Source organism: Mustela nivalis (assembly GCF_964662115.1).
Source record: "Mustela nivalis genome assembly, chromosome: 10".
In the NCBI taxonomy this organism is placed as follows: domain Eukaryota; kingdom Metazoa; phylum Chordata; class Mammalia; order Carnivora; family Mustelidae; genus Mustela; species Mustela nivalis.
The window spans coordinates 68,897,322-68,915,300 of NC_139029.1; the positions used below are offsets into that span (position 1 = coordinate 68,897,322).

At 42.1% G+C, this 17,979-nt stretch overlaps 1 protein-coding gene across 5 annotated transcripts in view; it reads right to left on the minus strand.

Moving 5' to 3' along the window:
- The window catches only part of CTBS (chitobiase), a 75,398-nt gene that overhangs the window by 28,211 nt on the left and 29,208 nt on the right, over positions 1–17,979 (minus strand). For 3 of the 5 annotated variants that reach the window (XM_082688154.1, XM_082688153.1, XM_082688155.1), the window contains 2 exons: positions 15,030–15,194; positions 14,734–14,833 (listed from right to left, as the gene is read on the minus strand). In XM_082688154.1, the coding sequence (XP_082544280.1) occupies positions 14,734–14,833; positions 15,030–15,163 (234 nt within the window). In that variant the 5' untranslated portion in view covers positions 15,164–15,194. Of the gene's footprint in view, positions 1–11,372; positions 11,526–14,733; positions 14,834–15,029; positions 15,195–17,979 lie in introns of all 5 variants that reach the window. The other 2 variants (XM_082688151.1, XM_082688152.1) reach the window with 1 other exon arrangement.

The window sequence follows — 17,979 nt, forward strand, 5'->3', positions numbered from 1 at the left end:
CCTTAGTACGGGGAAGGGTCTTCCCCTGCTGCCACAGCCTACATTGGAGAGAAAGTACTTCTATAGTTGGAAAGCCCTGAAGGTCACATTTGAGTAACAAGGAAGATTAGGAGGGAGAAACTCTCAGGATCTCTCAACCAAAGTAGTATCTACTCAAGGTCCTAAGTATTAGAAATCATCTCAAAGGGTTGAGCTGGCATCACGTTAGTGGATACAACATTTTTTTAAAGTCTGACAGGCAACAAAATAAAAAGTTATATGTAAAAAACAGAAGTAACATACCAATTCCATTTTCTGTAATGGTTCTAAACCAGGACTCTAGGTCTGAAGTAGCCACTGAAATATTTATTGACACTTATTCCAACTTATGGGAGAGGAATCCTATGAAGGCAAACCTGGAGTCATGTATCCCTCCTGGGAAGCTCCAATTATAAAGACCATGAAAACAGAATCATAAAAACTAGAAGACAACACTAAAAAAGAATTAATGAGGCATCATGAGAAGTTACAGTGCAGGAATAAATGTGAAGCAGTAGCTGATGAACTTTTTACAAAACAGCACAAACTCAAAGATGTTTTACAACAGTATTGTTATCTCAAAGAACCATTTGGAATCAAATGTGTTATTAAAAATACAGTCTATGGTTGCAAACTCAGAAACCATGAATCTGGATAAGAATCCAAAGTTAGTCGATAGTTCAGATGAAAGACTTGTGAATTCTGAACTTTCTAACCCTTCAAAAATAGAGCAGGTGGCAAACGAATTTGTCCCAGGATCATGATGAAGCGATTTCCAAAAAGCTATAATCAAAAGAGGTTTCTGCCTTTTATAAGGTCTTGGGAAATAAAGAAGAGGCATTGTCTTCCCATAAAAGAGAAAGAAGCATCAATGGTGAGTAAAAGGTATACAGGCCTGGTCCAGGAATCCTGAGAAAGCTGTCTCATCAGATGTCACCTGCTTCAATTCCAGGAAATCTTTATTTTTTTTATGCCATCAGGTCCAGTTATAGTTTGGTGCTCTCTTTAGGTGAATTACATGAATCCAAGAGTCTATTCCCTGGAGTTTTTTGGCACAAGGATTAGTTTGCAATTCCTAGTAAGGGTCTTCCCAGTGAGAAAGAAGACTTTATAGAGGAATTTTTATCCAACAAAATCTCCTGAGAGTACATTGTGATAAGATTGCTCTACCCAAGTATGCTTATTTCTGAGCCCTGATGACAACCCATAGACTGAAAGAACAGAGTCTCCACAGCAAAATATAAAAGAAGAGAACACATCAAAGAGGGCAGGAAGGACAGAGATGTGGTCAGGAGCCAAACTGACCTACAGGACTGTCCATGGTAGGGAGGGATACCACAGGTACAGGTAGCAGTGGGGAGCAGACCCCACCCCAGGCACAAGGAACCCACTCTCGGAAGACAAGTCCCCCTAATCTTTGGCTTTGAAAATGGGAGGGGCCAAATTTCATGAGTTCTTACAATCAAAGGGGCTTAATACCTGGAACTTAAAAAAAAAAAAAAAATCAGCTGGCTTGGCTCTGAGAGACCCAGAGCGCAAAAGGCAACTGAGTTCTCACCCTTAAAGAGACAGCACACCAAACGGCTCCACTGAGACACAGCATAGAGCAGCAGTTTGAAAAACACCAGAGATATATAAGAAGCAGATTTAATAATAGTGTGTGTTGGAGGGGCAGGGATCTTTAGGAGGCTTTAACGACAAATGAGCTGGTAGGCACCATTTCCCTCCCCTAGTCTAGATACAAAGAGTTAGTCAAAATGAGGAGAGGAATATGTCCCAAATGAATGATCAGGACAAAACCACAGAAGAGAGCTGAATGAAATAGAGGTAAGTAAAATACCTGAAAGAGAATTTAAAGTGACAGTCATTAAGATACTCTCTAGACTTGAGAAGAGAGGGAAGACCCTCAACAAAGAGACAGAAAACATCAAAAAGAATAAAACAGGTTCTTTTATAAGAACTCAATAACTTAAATTAAAAAACACTAGAGGAAATAAATAGTAAACTAGAAGAAACAGAAGAATGGATCAGTTCAGTGACCTGAAGGACAGACTAATAGAAAGTAATCAAGCTGAACAAGAGGCATACATCCATAAACCCAAAATGAAAATAAGTTAAAGGGAACTCAATAACACCATCAAGCATAATTACGTTTGCATTATAGGGATTCCAGAAGAAGAGAGAGAAAGGGGACAGAAAAATGTATTGGAAGAGGTAATAGCTGAAAAATTCCTGAATCTTGGGAAGAAAACAGATATCCAAATTTAGGAGGCACAGAGAGACCCGAACAAAATCAAGCCAAGGAAGTCCACATCAAGACACATAGTGTTTAAAATGGCAAAAGATAATGATCAACAGAGAATTTCAAAAACAGCAAGAGCAAACAGTTACATAGGGGAAATCCCATAAGGTTATCAGCTGATTTTTCAGCAAAAACTTTGCAGGCCAGAGGAGAGTGGCATGATATATTTAAAGTGCTAAAAAACAAACAAACAAACAAAATCTGCAACCAAGAATACTCTATCCGGCAAGATTTTCATTCAGAATAGAAGGAAAGCTAAATAGTTTCCTAGACAAACAAAAGTTAAAGGAATTCATCACCACTAATCCAGTGCTATAGGAAATAGGAAATGTTAAAAGGGACTCTTTGAATGGAAAGGAAAGACAGTAAGAAAAGTTGGAAACACAAAACCAGTGAAATTAAGTGTATCTATAAATATCAGTCAAGGAATTCACAAAATAAAAAGATGTAAATTAGGATACCATACATTGAAAATATGAAGGGGAGAAGAGTAAAAATTTAGTGCTTCCAAAATGGATTCACACTTAAGTGACTATCCATTTAACACAGATTGATATATGCCTAAGATTTTATATATAAACATAATGGTAACCAAATCAAACAAAAAAACAGAAATAGATGTACAAAAAGATAAAGAAAAAGGAATCCAAGTATATCCTTAAAGAAAGCCAGCAAACTGTAGGGGAAGAGAGCAAGAGAAGAAAGGAACAGAGAAAAACTACAAAAACAACTAAAAACAAATAACAAAATGGCAATAAGTACATGCTTATCAATAATTACTTTGAATGTAAATGGACTAAAGGCTCCAACAATCAAAAGACATAAGGTGACAGAATGAATAAAAAAGCAAGACCTGGGTGTGCCGGGGTGGCTCAGTCAGTTGAGCATCTGACTCGTGATTTCAGCCCACATTGAGCTCCATACTGGGCATGGAGCCTACCAAAAAAAAAAAAAAAAAAAAAAAGGAAGACCCATCTATATCCTTCCTACAAGGGACTCCTTTTAGATCTAAAGACACAGGGGCGCCTGGGTGGCTCAGTGGATTAAGCCGCTGCCTTCGGCTCAGGTCATGATCTCAGTGTCCTGGGATCGAGCCCCGCATCGGGCTCTTTGCTCAGCGGGAGCCTGCTTCCTCCTCTCTCTCTGCCTGACTCTCCGCCTACTTGTGATCTTTCTCTCTGTCAAATAAATTAATAAAATCTTTAAAAAAAAAAAAAAAGATCTAAAGACACAGCAGATTGAAAGTGAAGGGATGGAAAAGCATTTCTCATTCAAATGGAAATGAAAAGAGAGCAGAGACAGCAATAGGCAGGTATCAATCAGACAAAAGACTTTAAATCAAAGACTAACGAGACAAAGACTACATAACCATAAAAGGGATAATCCACAAGAATATATAACAAATGTAAACATTTATGTACCCAACAAGAGAGCACCCCATACATAAAGCAGCTAATAACAAAGGAAGTAATCAGCAGCAATACAATAGGAGGGGACTTTCACACCCTACTTACATCAATGGATAGATTCTCTAAACGAATCAAAAATGAAATAGTGTTGATGGACATCTAGGTTCTTTCCATAGTTTGGCTATTGTGGACATTGCTGCTATAAACATTCGGGTGCACGTGCCCCTTTGGATCACTACGTTTGTATCTTTAGGGTAAATACCCAATAGTGCAATTGCTGGGTCATAGGGCAGTTCTATTTTCAACATTTTGAGGAACCTCCATGCTGTTTTCCAGAGTGGCTGCACCAGCTTGCATTCCCACCAACAGTGTAGGAGGATTCCCCTTTCTCCGCATCCTCGCCAGCATCTGTCATTTCCTGACTTGTTTATTTTAGCCATTCTGACTGGTGTGAGGTGATATCTCATTGTGGTTAATCTCACAAAACAAACTGAGGGTTGCTGTGGGGAGGGGGTTTGGGAGAAGGGGGTGGGATTATGGACATTGGGGAGGGTATGTGCTTTGGTGAGTGCTGTGAAGTGTGTAGACCTGGTGATTCACAGGCCTGTACCCCTGGGGATAAAAATATATGTTTATAAAAAATAAAAAAATTTTTAAAAAAATGAAATAGTGGCTTTGAATGACACATTGAACCAGAGGGATCTAATAAATATATCCAGAATATTCCATCCTAAAACAACAGAATACATTCTTTTCAAAGGCATATGGGATATTCTCCAGAATAAATCACATGTGAGGACACAAAATAAGTCAACAAGTTCAAAAAGATAGAAATCACACTATGCATATTTTCTGATCACAATATTATGAAACTAGAAATCAACCCCAAGAAAAAAAATCTAGAAAGACCACAAATACATGGAGGTAATATAATATGCTACTAAACAATAAGAGGGTCAACCAAGAAATCAAAGAGGAAATAAAACACATGCAGACAAATGAAAGCATAACTATCCAAAATCTTTGGGATGCAGCAAAAGCTGTTCTCAGAGGAAATTTTAGAATAATAGCAGCTTATCTCAAGAACAAAGAAAAATCTCAAACAACTTATATTTACACCTAACAGAGCTGGAAAAAGAATAAATAAAACCCCAAACCAGTAAGAGGATGGACATAATAAAAATTAAAACAGATCAATGAAATCAGGAGCCACTTCTTTGAAAATATAGACAAAATTAATAAACTTTAGCCAAAACTATCAAAAAAAAAAAAAGACTCAAAATCAGAAATAAAAGAGAAGTAACAACTAGTACCACAGAAAGAATATGCCAATATGCCAAAAACTGGGACAACCTAGAAGAGATAGATAAATTCCTAGAAACATATAACCTCCTGAAACTGAATCAGGAAGAAATGGAAAGTGTGAACAGACTGATTACCAACAATGAAGTTAAATCAGTAATCAGAAAATGGTCAACGAACAAAAATCCAGTATCAGAAGGCTTCACAGGTGAATTCTACCAAACATTTAAAAAAGAGTTAATATCTATTCTCAAACCAGTCCAAAAAAAATAGAAGAGGAAGGACAGCTTCCAAATTCATTTAATAAGGTCAGCATTACCTGGATAACCAAACCAGACAAAGACACACACACACACACACACACACACACACACACACACACAATTACAGGCCAGTATCTCTGATGAACAAAGATGCAAAAAAATCCTCAACAAACTATTAGCAAATCAAATCCAACATTACATTAAAGAAAATCATTCCTCAGAATCAAGTGGGATTAATTCCTGGGCTAGAAAAGTGGTTCAATATTCACAAATCAATCAACAAGATACATCACATCAACAAGAGAAGGGATGAAAACCATATGATCATTTCAACAGATTCAGAAAATGCATTCAGCAAAGTACAGCATCCATTCAACCACAAACAAATTTGGAGGGAAAATACCTCAATATATAAGAAAAACCCACAGCTAACATCATATTCAGTGGTGATAAACAGAGCTTTTCTCCTAAGATCAGGAAAGAGAAAAGGATGTTCACACTCACTGCTTTTAGTCAGCATAGTACTGGAAGTTCTAGCCACAGCAGACAAGAAAAAGAAAAAGGCATCCAAGTTGGCAAGGAGAATCTAAAACAGTCACCACTTGCAGATGACATGATACTATATATAGAAAACCCTAAAAACTCCACCAAAAATCTACTATAACTGATTAATGAATTCAGTAAGATTTTCATATATAAAATATAGAGAAATCCATTACATTTCTATACACTAATAACAAAGTAGCAGAAAGAGAAATTAAGAAAACAATCCCAGTTACAATTGCACCAAGAAAAATAAAATACCTAGGAATAAACTTATCCAAGGAAGTGAAAGACCTATACTCTGAAAACTATAAAACAATGATGAAAGAAATTGAAAACAACATAACTTGAAAGCTATTCCATGCTCATGGATTGGAAGAACCAATACTGTTAAAATGTTCATATGACCCAAAGCAATCCACAGATTTAAAGCAATCCCCATCAAAATACCAACAGCATTTTTCACAGAACTAGAATACTACCAAAATTTCTATGGAACCACAAAAGACCTCGAATAGACAAAATAATCTTGAAAAAAAAAAAAAAAAGAACAAAACTGGAGGTTTCACAATCCCATATTTCAAGATACACGGCAAAGCTGTAGTAATCAAAACAGTACAGTACTGGCACAAAAACAGATACATAGATCAAAGAACAGAATATAGTGCCCAGAAATCACCCCACAATTATATGGACATTAATCTTTGACAAAGGAGGCAAGAATATGCAATGAGAAAAATTCTCTTCAACAAATGGTATTGGGAAAATTGGACAGCTATCCATAAAAGAATGAAGCTGGACCACTTTCTCATGTAATACAGAAAAATAAATTCAAAATGGATTAAAGACTTAAATGTGAGACATGAAACCATAAAATCCTAGAGGAGAATACAGGCAGTAATTTCTCTCATATCGGCCATGCTGTAGCAACATTTTTCTAGATAGATCTCTTGAAGCAAGAGGAAGAAAAGCAAAAATACACTAGTGGGACTACATCAAAATAAAAAGCTTTTGCACATTGAAGGAAATAATCAACCAAACTAAAAGACAACCTACTGAATGGGAGAAGATATTTGCAGATGACATATCTAATAAAATGTTAGTATCCAAATTATAGAAAGAACTTATACAATTCAACACCAAAACCCCAAATAATCCAATTAAAAATCGGCAGAAGACATGAACAGACATTTGGCGCAAGACCTCCAAGCAATAAATAACATTGTTATTTCTTGGCACCCTGTGGCTCCTACTTCCCCCTCATAATCACTAACATGGATTCTCACTGAAAGCAAATGTTTCACTGTAATTGATCTATGCAACACCTTTTTAGTATACCAGTTGATGAGGACAGCTGATATCTCTTTGCTTTCACTTGGGAAGAAAGGAAATATACCTGAACCATAATGCCCAGGGTTTCACAGAGTCCTTTTAACTTTTCATGAACCTTAAAAGCTGATGTGGATGACAGAGTTTTCTGCAGGCTCTACCTTGTTATATGATACACAGATGATTTGTTTCTCTTCTCCCCTTCTCAAATCCCTGCATAGGAAGAATGCATCCACCTGTTGACATTTTGGCCTTAAAGAGACATAAAGTCTCCAAAGAAAAACTGCAGTTTTCTCAAACTCGGGTTTGATACTTGAGGTACCTGATCTCAGAATAAGGAGTACATTTGAATCCAGATGAAACCCCTCAAGACTGCTTAGTGCTGACAGATTACCTCTGAATCCCTGTGACAATTTATATAAAACTCCTCTAACCAGCACAAGTTTTTTATGGTTAACTGATAGGTCTTATCTAAAGGATGAAAATCGTAAATATCATACTGAGTATTCTATTACAACTCCTTTCGAAATCACTGAAAAACCACCTTTACATTTTGGATACTTCTGCCCAACAGGCTGAACCATATGTCCTTACTTGAGTTCATACCTTAGCCAAGGATAAAATTTGCAACATTTATACTGTTCGCTGGTATGTTTTGGGGGTATCTCATGACTTTGGAATATTCTGGGGACAATGGGCTGTCCTTATCTCCAGTGGAAATAAATCTTAAAATGCCTATGTCCAAAATGCATTAGATGCCATATTTTTGTCAGCTGCCCTGGCTCTTAAGGTTCCTGGGCATTTCAGACTCACTCCAAGAGAACAAAGTAACCCCCCTCACTGATATTTCTGTCAAACTTCTGCCATAGCTCAAAGGAATGTTCTCCTTTATGATAATTCATACTATTTTTGGACTAAAATGGTATCTTTACTAATGGTTCTACTATTAATTTAATAGTGGAAATTTGTAATCCATATTTATTCAAGACTATGTCCTAATTAAAAATGGACAACCTGTTAGTGTCTGCCCTTCAGCTCAGGTCATGATTTCAGGGTCCTGGGATCTAGTCCAACCTGGGGCTCTCTGCTCAGCAGTCAGCGGGGAGTCTGCTTTTCCCTCTCCCCTTCCTGTTCATGTGCTCCCTCCCTCCCTCTCTCTCTCTGATAAATAAATAAAATCTAAAAAAAAAAAATTTTTTTTTAAATAAAGTGTGGTTTTTAGGAGACTCAGGAAAGGAAGGAGGAGACGGATTCACGTCTGCAAAGAAGATAAGGGAGGGAAAAGGGCCTCAGAAGCCATTTTGATGCCTTTCAATTGTTTGCCTCATATTAGAAATAATATCTTGCAAAGACGCAAACTTAGAATCTTGAGAATATTTGGAAGGCTTGAGGTACCATTTAAAATAATCATCCCATTCAGTTTTTTGTTTTGGAGCCATAGCTTTCTAACTTTGAGTTAAGCAAGTTTAGGGAGATGGAAGTTCCCTATAATGGCCACTGATACTCTACATTTGGGTTAAGTCAGTCCATTTAGTTATAAATGCACACAGGAGAGACCGATTTTGGTTTTTTTGTTTGTTTGTTTGTTTTTTAGATTTTTATTTGAGAGCGCAAAAGAGAATGAGCAGGGAGAAGTGCAGAAGGAGACACAGACTCCCTACTGAGCAGGGAGCCCCACATGGGGCTGGGCTCCAGAACCCGAGATCACCAGCTGAGCCAAAGGCCCTGACACCATAGTTTTAAAACAAAACTAGCCAGAGCCTGGCTGGGGCATGCTCTTAATCAGATTGATGACTGGGATTCCATTTCCTGGAGGTTTTCCTCTAAAAAGAAAAATTCCTCAACAGCAGTTTCAACAGGAACAGCCTGGTTCCGGAAAGAATCAGACCAAAGGCCAGCACAGTTCCAGTAGGAACAATCCAGTTGCAAACAGGAGTCCTACCAAGGGCCAAGGGAGTATTCCCAGAAAACAAAAACAAAAACAAAGCCCTAAAACAAATCCCAAATAATGTCCAGGAAATTCAAACACAAAGCGTGGAGCTTGAAATCCAGGACAAGACTTACCTTCAAACCCCAGTGTGGGGGCACCTGGGTGGCTCAGTCGGTTGAGCCTCTGCCTTCGGCTCAGGTCATGATCTCAGGGTCCCTGGATCGAGCCCCGCATCGGGCTCTCTGCTCAGCAGTGAGCCTGCTTCCTCCTTTCTCTGCCTGCCTCTCTGCCTACTTGTGATCTCTCTCTCTCTCTCTCTCAAATGAATAAATAAAGTCTTAAAAAAACAAACAAACAAAAAAAAAAAAAACCCAGTGTGGGCAAGGACACAATGAGCTCAGGCTTGTGGGTACCAGCACCTCTTTCCTTATCAGCCTCTGGGCTGTTGCTGGGGGATGGGGGGTTGGGGGGTTCTTCTCTGGATCCCACCTCAGCTAAGTACTGCCAATCTTAAAAATATAACTGTCAGCTATCTTACCAGCAAAGAAGTGTTTATTTGGGAACTGTGGAGACTTGCAAACCAGAACAAACAAGCTACAGCAAAACCAAAAAACAAAGGAGAAAAACACTTTTTTTATAGAGGAAAGGAGGGAGTTAGGCTGTTATAAACAAAAAGTCGATTGGAGTAAACCGAGAGTTTGAAGTACAGTGGCTTTTCATTGGCTAAGTTGTACCGATGGCCCAGAAGAAAGGCGGCCTTTACCCCGTTAAGGTCCCTGACCGTTCCTTTAGGAAATTTCCTTCTTCTTCTTCTTTCTTCTTTCTTCTTTCTTCTTTCTTCTTTCTTCTTTCTTCTTTCTTCTTTCTTCTTTCTTCTTTCTTCTTTCTTCTTCTTCTTCTTCTTCTTCTTCTTCTTCTTCTTCTTCCTCTTCTTCTTCCTCTTCTTCTTCCTCTTCCTCTTCTTCTTCTTCTTCTCCTTCTCCTCCTTCTCCTTCTCCTCCTCCTCCTCCTCCTCCTCCTCCTCCTCCTCCTCCTCCTTCTTCTTCTTCTTCTTCTTCTTCTTCTTCTTCTTCTTCTTCTTCTTCTTCTTCTCCTCCTTCTCCCTCTTCTCCCTCTTCTCCTTCTTCTTCTTCTTCTTCTTCTTCTTCTTCTTCTTCTTCTTCTTCTTCTTCTTCTCCTCCTTCTCCTCCTTCTCCCTCTTCTCCCTCTTCTCCTTCTTCTTCTTCTTCTTCTTCTTCTTCTTCTTCTTCTTCTTCTTCTTCTTCTTCTCCTCCTCCTCCTTCTCCTTCTTCTCCTTCTTTTTTTTTTTTAATTTTTTATTTCTTTTCAGCGTAACTGTATTCATTGTTTTGTTTTGTTTTAAATTTAAATCTTAGTGAGCCTACATGCACTGCAACATGGGTTTCTGGAGTAGAAGTCAGTGATTCATCACTTCCACACCACACCTAGTGCTCATCATAACAAGGGCCCTCCTTAATACCCCCGACACAACCGGTGTTGGAGGGGATGCGGAGAAAGGGGAACGCTCTTGCACAGTTGGTGGGAATGTGAATGGATGGCCGCTACTCTGGAGAACAGTACGGTACGGAGGCTCCTCATAAAGAAGGTTTCTATCTTTTTTCACAGGATTAAACCTTTCCCCCTCCAACTCCTGTTGCAGGCATCAAACTCTAGGTGTCAGCTGATTTTCATATTGCCTGTGAAAAGGTGTCCAATTAAAGTTCCCCAAAGCCTTATAAATTGTTAGGTGGATAGAAAGAAAATAATTTTTATCATCCTTCTTGGATGGTCTTGAGGGGCCTTTAAGAAAGGGCTGGTAGATAGGGAAAAGCAAAGGTTAAGGAGAATATTCTGCATTCTGATTTCCTGGAGAGCTGAGATCTCTCATACTAGATATTCATTCTCTTGGAAAACAGTGGAACTTGCTACCTTGGAAATACCTCATCATAATAGGTCCTTGCTAGTATGCAGAGTGCCATCCGAGAGGCCCTGAGGGCAACGAAGGAATTTTCATTTAGGGTTAGACCTGGGCTGACCTGCCTGTGAATACCTGCCTGCCTCTTTTAGGCAGGCCCTAATTGTGAGACCTGGGAAAAGTTATTCAACCTCTTCGAGTTTCCTCATCATATAATGAAGGCAATCCATCCAGAGACCCTTTGGGAGTGATCAAAGTTGGTGACTGCACCCACACCACCTCTTCTTAGGGCTCGGGTTTACTCTAACTTCTTACCAGGCCATAAGGACCAGTCCCGAAAAAGCAAGGGAGAGGCACTGACCTCGAAATCAGGGTGCTGGGTGATGGGTTGGCACAATGCTGGGTCCTGACAAGGGCAGTGGGCCCCTGCCCAGAATGGCAGCAGGGACAGCAGCAGCACAGCGATCCCGGGGATGCCATGTGGTGGGCGGGCGAGGAGGCACCGGTGACCAAGCTGCAGAGGGGACATGACAGCAGTCACTCGCAGCAGGACTGGGTTCCTCCACCTCCTGGCTCAGGTCAAGACTCTCAGCAAGGCAGGCCCTGCCTCCCAGCAGAGCGAACTTGGGAGGGGCTGACATGGGAAGGGCTAGGCAGTCTAGGCCAATGGCGACATGAAGGTGGGGTGAAGGAGAAAGGCTGCCTTGGACACCTGCCCCACAAGCCAGTGCCTCTGGCCCCCAGCAGACCTGTTGACTCAGCCAAGTCAATATCATCGGTACCATTTATATCCCCTCAGCACTCTGTACCTTTGTGTCATGGTCCTTTGTACTCCTTATACAGTTTGAAAGTGGAAGTGGGGCCCCCAAGGGGAGAAGTAGGGAATCTTGATAGGGATGACTAAGCACCACGGTTGGCAGGGGTGCGGTGGGGAGGGGGCTTCTGGAGTTTTCCTGGTGTGCTCCAAAACTGGCCCCTGCACACACAGGCCAGGGAGAGATGGAAGAAAGAGGCAGGTCACTCCAGGTTGGCACGTGGCAGTTTTAATAAGTGCAAAGGAGCTTACACATGGGGCTTATCTTGGGTGATGGCAAGATGAATGGATTCCTGCAGCAGCTCTCCAAATCTTAAAAAGCTTATAAAGGGGTCCTGATTGAGCCTAGTCACATATATTATGTGATGCAGTTTTCAATACTGCATCACTATCTCAAGGTTATGACCTTGGAGCAGCCTCTGGGAGCAGGAACGTCATGGGGAACCCACAGTTCAAAGACAGAGGAGGGGGTGAGGAGCCTCAGAGTGCTCCCAGGTCAACTGGCGGGCATGTCTTTTTGATGACACCCCCAACACTCCACCCCTGGTGCCTCCCTCTTCCACAGTGAGCCTTGAGTGGGCAGCAAGGGCTTTCCTTAACATGGAGGCAGCCCTTTTGCTGTCTATCTGCTGCAACAGGGGCAGATGCCACAGCAACAATACAGGCGCGGGTAACAGAAATCACAGATGAAGACAATAATTCCCCAAATCAGTGACAACTCTTTCTGTCAAGAGCCCCAGGACCAAACCACCAACTTATTAATTCCCCTAGGCTGGGAGTTGGACCACTCAGGACATTCACCTGAGTCCTCATGTGATTTAATTAGGATGATACCTTAGCAGACTCATGGGGCATGAGCTGAGGACATTGTTTTGATAATGGCACAGGTGCCTCCTTGTGAGGTAGGAATACTGTCCAAGACCATCATATTTTAGAGGACAGTTTTTCTCATTAGAGTCATTTCAGTGTTCAGGAAGGACAGATTTGGGGGGTTATCATTCAGGGCTTGCTGACAGAATTTACTAAGGGTTTCTATGCGTGCTCTAACATCTCCGAGCCTGTGGAGGGAACACAGACATCAGCCAGATAATCACACCAGGAGACAGTGCCCACCTCGGCTTGAGGAGAGAGGGAGGTTGGCAATCTAGGAATTTGACTCAGCTGTACATACTATGCCTGTTGGCCAAGAGACACAGCATGGTCAGGCATGAGGAGATAGACTGAGGACAGAATATGCCAGAACAGGACCCCCACCTTCCCTTCTCTCTCAGGGTGGATGTTCCATTTCAGGCATAATGCATTCCAGCAAGTCCAGCTTGCAGCAGGACAGTGGATCCCAGTGGAGAGTGAGCAGTTCCTCCTCATGCAGGAATGTGAAGTAACTCGCCAGCCCTGTCAGCCCCGCTGCAAAGTCCAGGAGAGAATTCCTTTCCCAGGCATGACAGGGCTTGCTGTTCTCGGCAGCATAGCATGTTGTCCCCTGGTCAGGAGTTGGAGCAATGGCTATTTCCTGCCACTTCCACACCCCTTTGGTGTTGGGGGCCTTGGCAGGGGGTCCCCATTCTGACATATGGGGCAACTGGTCCTCATCATTAATCATTCAAATAATCAATTTGAATAAAACCAACCTGGGGAAGGTAGTTTTAGATGTTAATAATTTGATCTGCTGTTTTAATATTTTTTTCTTTCTACCAACCCTGTTGCTTATGGATCATAAGGGGGAACAAAACCTCCTTTTTTTTTTTTTTTTAAACCCAGTCTTATATATCATGAGCTTCAAAATGTAACTCCCCAGTGCTGTCTGTATGATGCGGGTACCCATGCCCAGTACTCAGTTTCTCTAATCCCCTAATGGCGGCAGCCTGTTGTGCACAACAGCGGGGGAAGGCTTGGGTTAGGCCAGACACAGGGTCCACACAAACCAGGCCATATACAGCATCTTCACTTGGGGGGGAGGCTATAATCATTTGGCCAGTTCTTCACCAGTTGGGAACTTCGAATGCCCCAGATTCTTTCGGCAGTTGCTTTGGGTGTTGTTTAGAACCCACAGGAGAGTCTGTTCCCTCATTACTGAAGTCGCTGTATTCGAAGGGCAATTTGGCATTGTTGGCAATACGCCATCCCACCTGGGCACTGGGATGGCCATTCCTTCTGTGCACCCAGTCTGCTGCACCTACTGAAGGGTGACTGGCTAAAGCTTGCGTCTGAAATAGGGCATCAGCTTCCCCGCTGCCAGGGCTTATCCGTGCCTTGTGAGCCGCAGCATGGAAACCAGTGAGGGCTGCCTCAGACAAGATCTTGCCGATGGACTGAAGAGTCTTCCCACACATCTTGACCGCCCAAGGGCTTATTCGTAATCCTTCACACCTTGGCCTCCCATTGTCCAAGCCGCAGCACTAATCCCTTTGGTACAGCGCAGCTGTCAGCATACAGGGTTAACGGTCCAGTCCGGGCTCACGCATAATCACCAGCCAGACCACGCTGCTGAGGGAGAGGCCCTGCCTGGAGGAGCGCTGTGTACATTGCTAGGAGCTGCTACTGGGTTTCTGCCCCCTGCCAGAACTGGGACCAAAACGCTAGGGGCACTCCCCTCTGTCTATCCATATCATCGGAGTCACAAGCATGTTTAACCTAAATGTTAGCCCTACTTAGGAGATGCCCAGAGCTTTAGTATGCTCTGCTCCTATTTTTGCTTTCTCAAAACCAGCTTGCTGCTCTGATCCCCAGTCCCACATGTGCCCTTTCTTTACCCGGCAGAGTAAGAAATGGAGGTACTATGCCAGGTCGGGAATCAAAGTCCTCCCCAACCCCCGAATCCCTACAGAGGCTCGCACCTCCTTCACATTTTTAGGGGTTGGATAGGATTGTACCTTATTAATCATAACGTTTAGAACACTGTAATTCTTACCGGACCAGGTGAAACCCAAAACCTCATGGCAGCGCCTGGGCCTTGAATTTTCTGTGGATTTCCTGTCCATCTTTTTCCTTGCAGAAGCTCCAGCAAAGTCCTACGGCAGAGGCAAACCCCTCATGTTAATATTATGGTCACTGATGTACACTGTGCTGATGTGAGGAAGGAGACCAGGGATAGGTCCCCAGCCACCATCCCATGACATAGTGTAGGGCTATGCATATGGCCTTGGGGGAACACTTGGAAGGTTTATTATCATCCCTCCTACGTGAAGGCAAATTGATCGTAGTTACCAGAAACCTGTACTTGTCAAAGCCTTTTCCATGAATCTCCTGGAAGATGAAGCACTTTTGCAGGAACGCATTTGGCCAACACAGCAGAGTAAAACAGCAACTCTGCAGGTAACAAAAGACTTAAAAACTGCCATGGCTAAAATCTGATGAGAGCTCCTTATAAACCTGGTAAAGACAAAACATAGAAACCTTGTTTTTAATGTATTTATAAACCTTTGTTTATAATTTTTAAATTTAATTATAAACCTTTGTTTATAACTTTTTTTTATCAAGAACAGACCAACAATCCAAGAAAATGTTGCCTTCTTAAATAGAGAGAAAACCACATTTTAGTCTTTTACCAGCGTACTTTTAAAACTTACTTATTCCAGTCTTCATCGGTCCTGACCACCCGTAAATCTCCTTTCCAAAGATTCCCCTTCACAAAAACCTTCCACGACTTTTTCACTCAGAATTTTGTTCGAAGTTTTCCCTCTCTAAACAAACCAACCTCGATTTAGGACAAAATTAGTTTCTTTTCCCCTCAGTAAAGGAATGTATTTTCGTTCCTTATACCGTTCTCATACACCTCCACCTTTCCCTACCTACAGAGTTGTTTTCCTTATCATTTCAAGCAGTCTGGATTTCAAAAAGCCTTCCCCCACACCTTCTTTCTCTTTGGCCCCTGTGGGCCATGTTTTGATTACCTCCTGGGGTGTTTACATTTTCTTTTTTAAAGACAGGAGGAGAGTTACAAATTCAAGGGACAGAGAAAGAATATAAGCTTTCTCCTAAGAGTTTCAAGGGAAATTGCTATTTAAAAGTTTCCTTTGTGTGAAGGGTCAGAAGACAGGCAGCTTACCACCACTTACTATAATCTTTTAAAAATTTTTTTATTATTTTTTAGAAATTCCACCACTTAGCATCCTAATCAAGCTTTGTCACAAGTGCCCGGATCTCTATCTGGGGTATCTTGTGCCCTCCTAGCTTTGAAAAACAGCACTTTAAGATCTCTGACTTTTTATCCTGCTCTCCCATCCTGTCGAATACAAACATCTAATTTTGCTTCCTCTCGTGCTTAAATTCCAATAAAAACTTAAGCCCACAAGGACAAGGAGATGACAGCAACATATTTGGAAGCTGGAAAGCACGAGAGGCAAGTACCCCAAACCCCAACAGCAGGGAAAGCTGAGAAACAACCAATGTAAACTACAGAAATCCTCAAAATGTTCCAGAACTGCAAAAAGAGCGTCAGGAATTCAGGGTTGAGAAGGGAACAGAAGGAGGCTGTCTGAAAACAAGGGAGCAGGTGTCAGCCTGGGGCAGGTACGTTTCATGTGGACCTTAATAAAAACAGCAGTGAGCTCTGCTCAAAGTAGGTAATACCCTTTGCTCACTTAATTCTCACAAGAACCCATGAGACAGACTCTACCACTGTCATTTCTAGTTTACAGACAGAGGGGTCCCAGAAGTTAAACAACACTTTCGCACAGAGAGTAAGGTGTGAAGCTAGGCTTTGAACTTAGTGCAGCTCAGAAGGCCATGATCTTAAGTATGCTATTCAGTCTCGGTCCCACAGCTGAGAAGAGCAAGGCTCAGGCTGGTTGGATGCCTGGGAGCCCCATTTCTTCATGCCCATGAGCATGAGTCACCAGTTCAGATAGAGGAACACAGCATCCCGGGGCCATTTTCAGCAACCACAGCAATGTTATTTTGGTAGGTGGAGATTTAAATTAGATAACAAGACTACAGTCTGCTTTGCAGCGATGGAGAAAACAGTCACTGTTAGGGTGACAGGGTCCAAGACTCTACCCTCAGAGTGTGCAGCGTGGGCCAGGATGCCTTCCAGAATCTCCAGGGGTCATTCTTCCCACACTTTGAACAGAAGCTCTCAGAGTCCCACCTTACCGCCATCTTCCCCTCCTACCCTTGATAGCATTCAGCCCTTTTCCCGGTCTTCCCAGTATGACAAGGTCACCACCCCACTGAGTAAGCACCCCAGCCTACTTTAGGGAAAGGAACAATTACAAAAAGCTTCTTGACCTTGAGCTGGAAATCATCTACTATTACCCTATTTGGCCCTGGGTTTTCCTTTGGAGGGGGGGAACCTCCAGAGCTATTACGACAGAATTTTCCACAAGGTGCTCTTCAGGTGTTGAACATGAACAGCCAATATTTCCTCCTCTTCCACTTTCCAAATCTTTCCTTTTCTGGACTAAATAAATCAAATTCCCTCAACTGTTCTTCATATAATATAGTTTTCAGACTTTTCACCATCCCACCAGGAACCTTTCCTGACAAGTTTTAAGGACGTGGTACGCAGTGATCTGTACCCTCCAGGTCAGGCATGATCCAGCCAACAAAGATCATGCAAAACCGTTACCTCTGAGGAGCTGACACGCCTTTGTGCTTTGGGGCAGCGATGTACCTGTTGGCTCGTCACTAACTCATGACCCACTAAAAATCCCTGCTGTGTCTTGTTTGACACAAAGTATTGTTCGACCAGATCTCTTTCATCTTTTACCCATGAAATTAGTTTGCTTAATGAAAAAAAGACTTTACATCCATCCCTTGAAATTCTACCTCACTGGAGCCTGTCCGTCCTGCCTGCCCAGACTCAGACCATGTGATGTGTCCCTGTGTACTCAAAGGAGAGACGTTCAAGGGAAAATCTGACATCTTGTCAGCCTAACACTTTAACATGGCTTCTGTCTGCCTGCATGGACAGCGCCAAAACAGTGTCCATTCACCTGCTGCCAGACAGTGGGGACCAACAGGGACAGAGGTGTCCCTGGAGCGGCTGGTCTGGGGGCTGTTGCTAGGGCCGCTTTGCCTCTCTTTGCTTTTCACAGCTCTCGTTTTTGAATCCAAAAGCAATCAGAATAAACTTCAAGATGACGCTAGGATGCAAAATCTTTTCACAGAATTGACAGAAATGCCTCTGACCCTCTGCAAATGCTTCCTTGTCAGC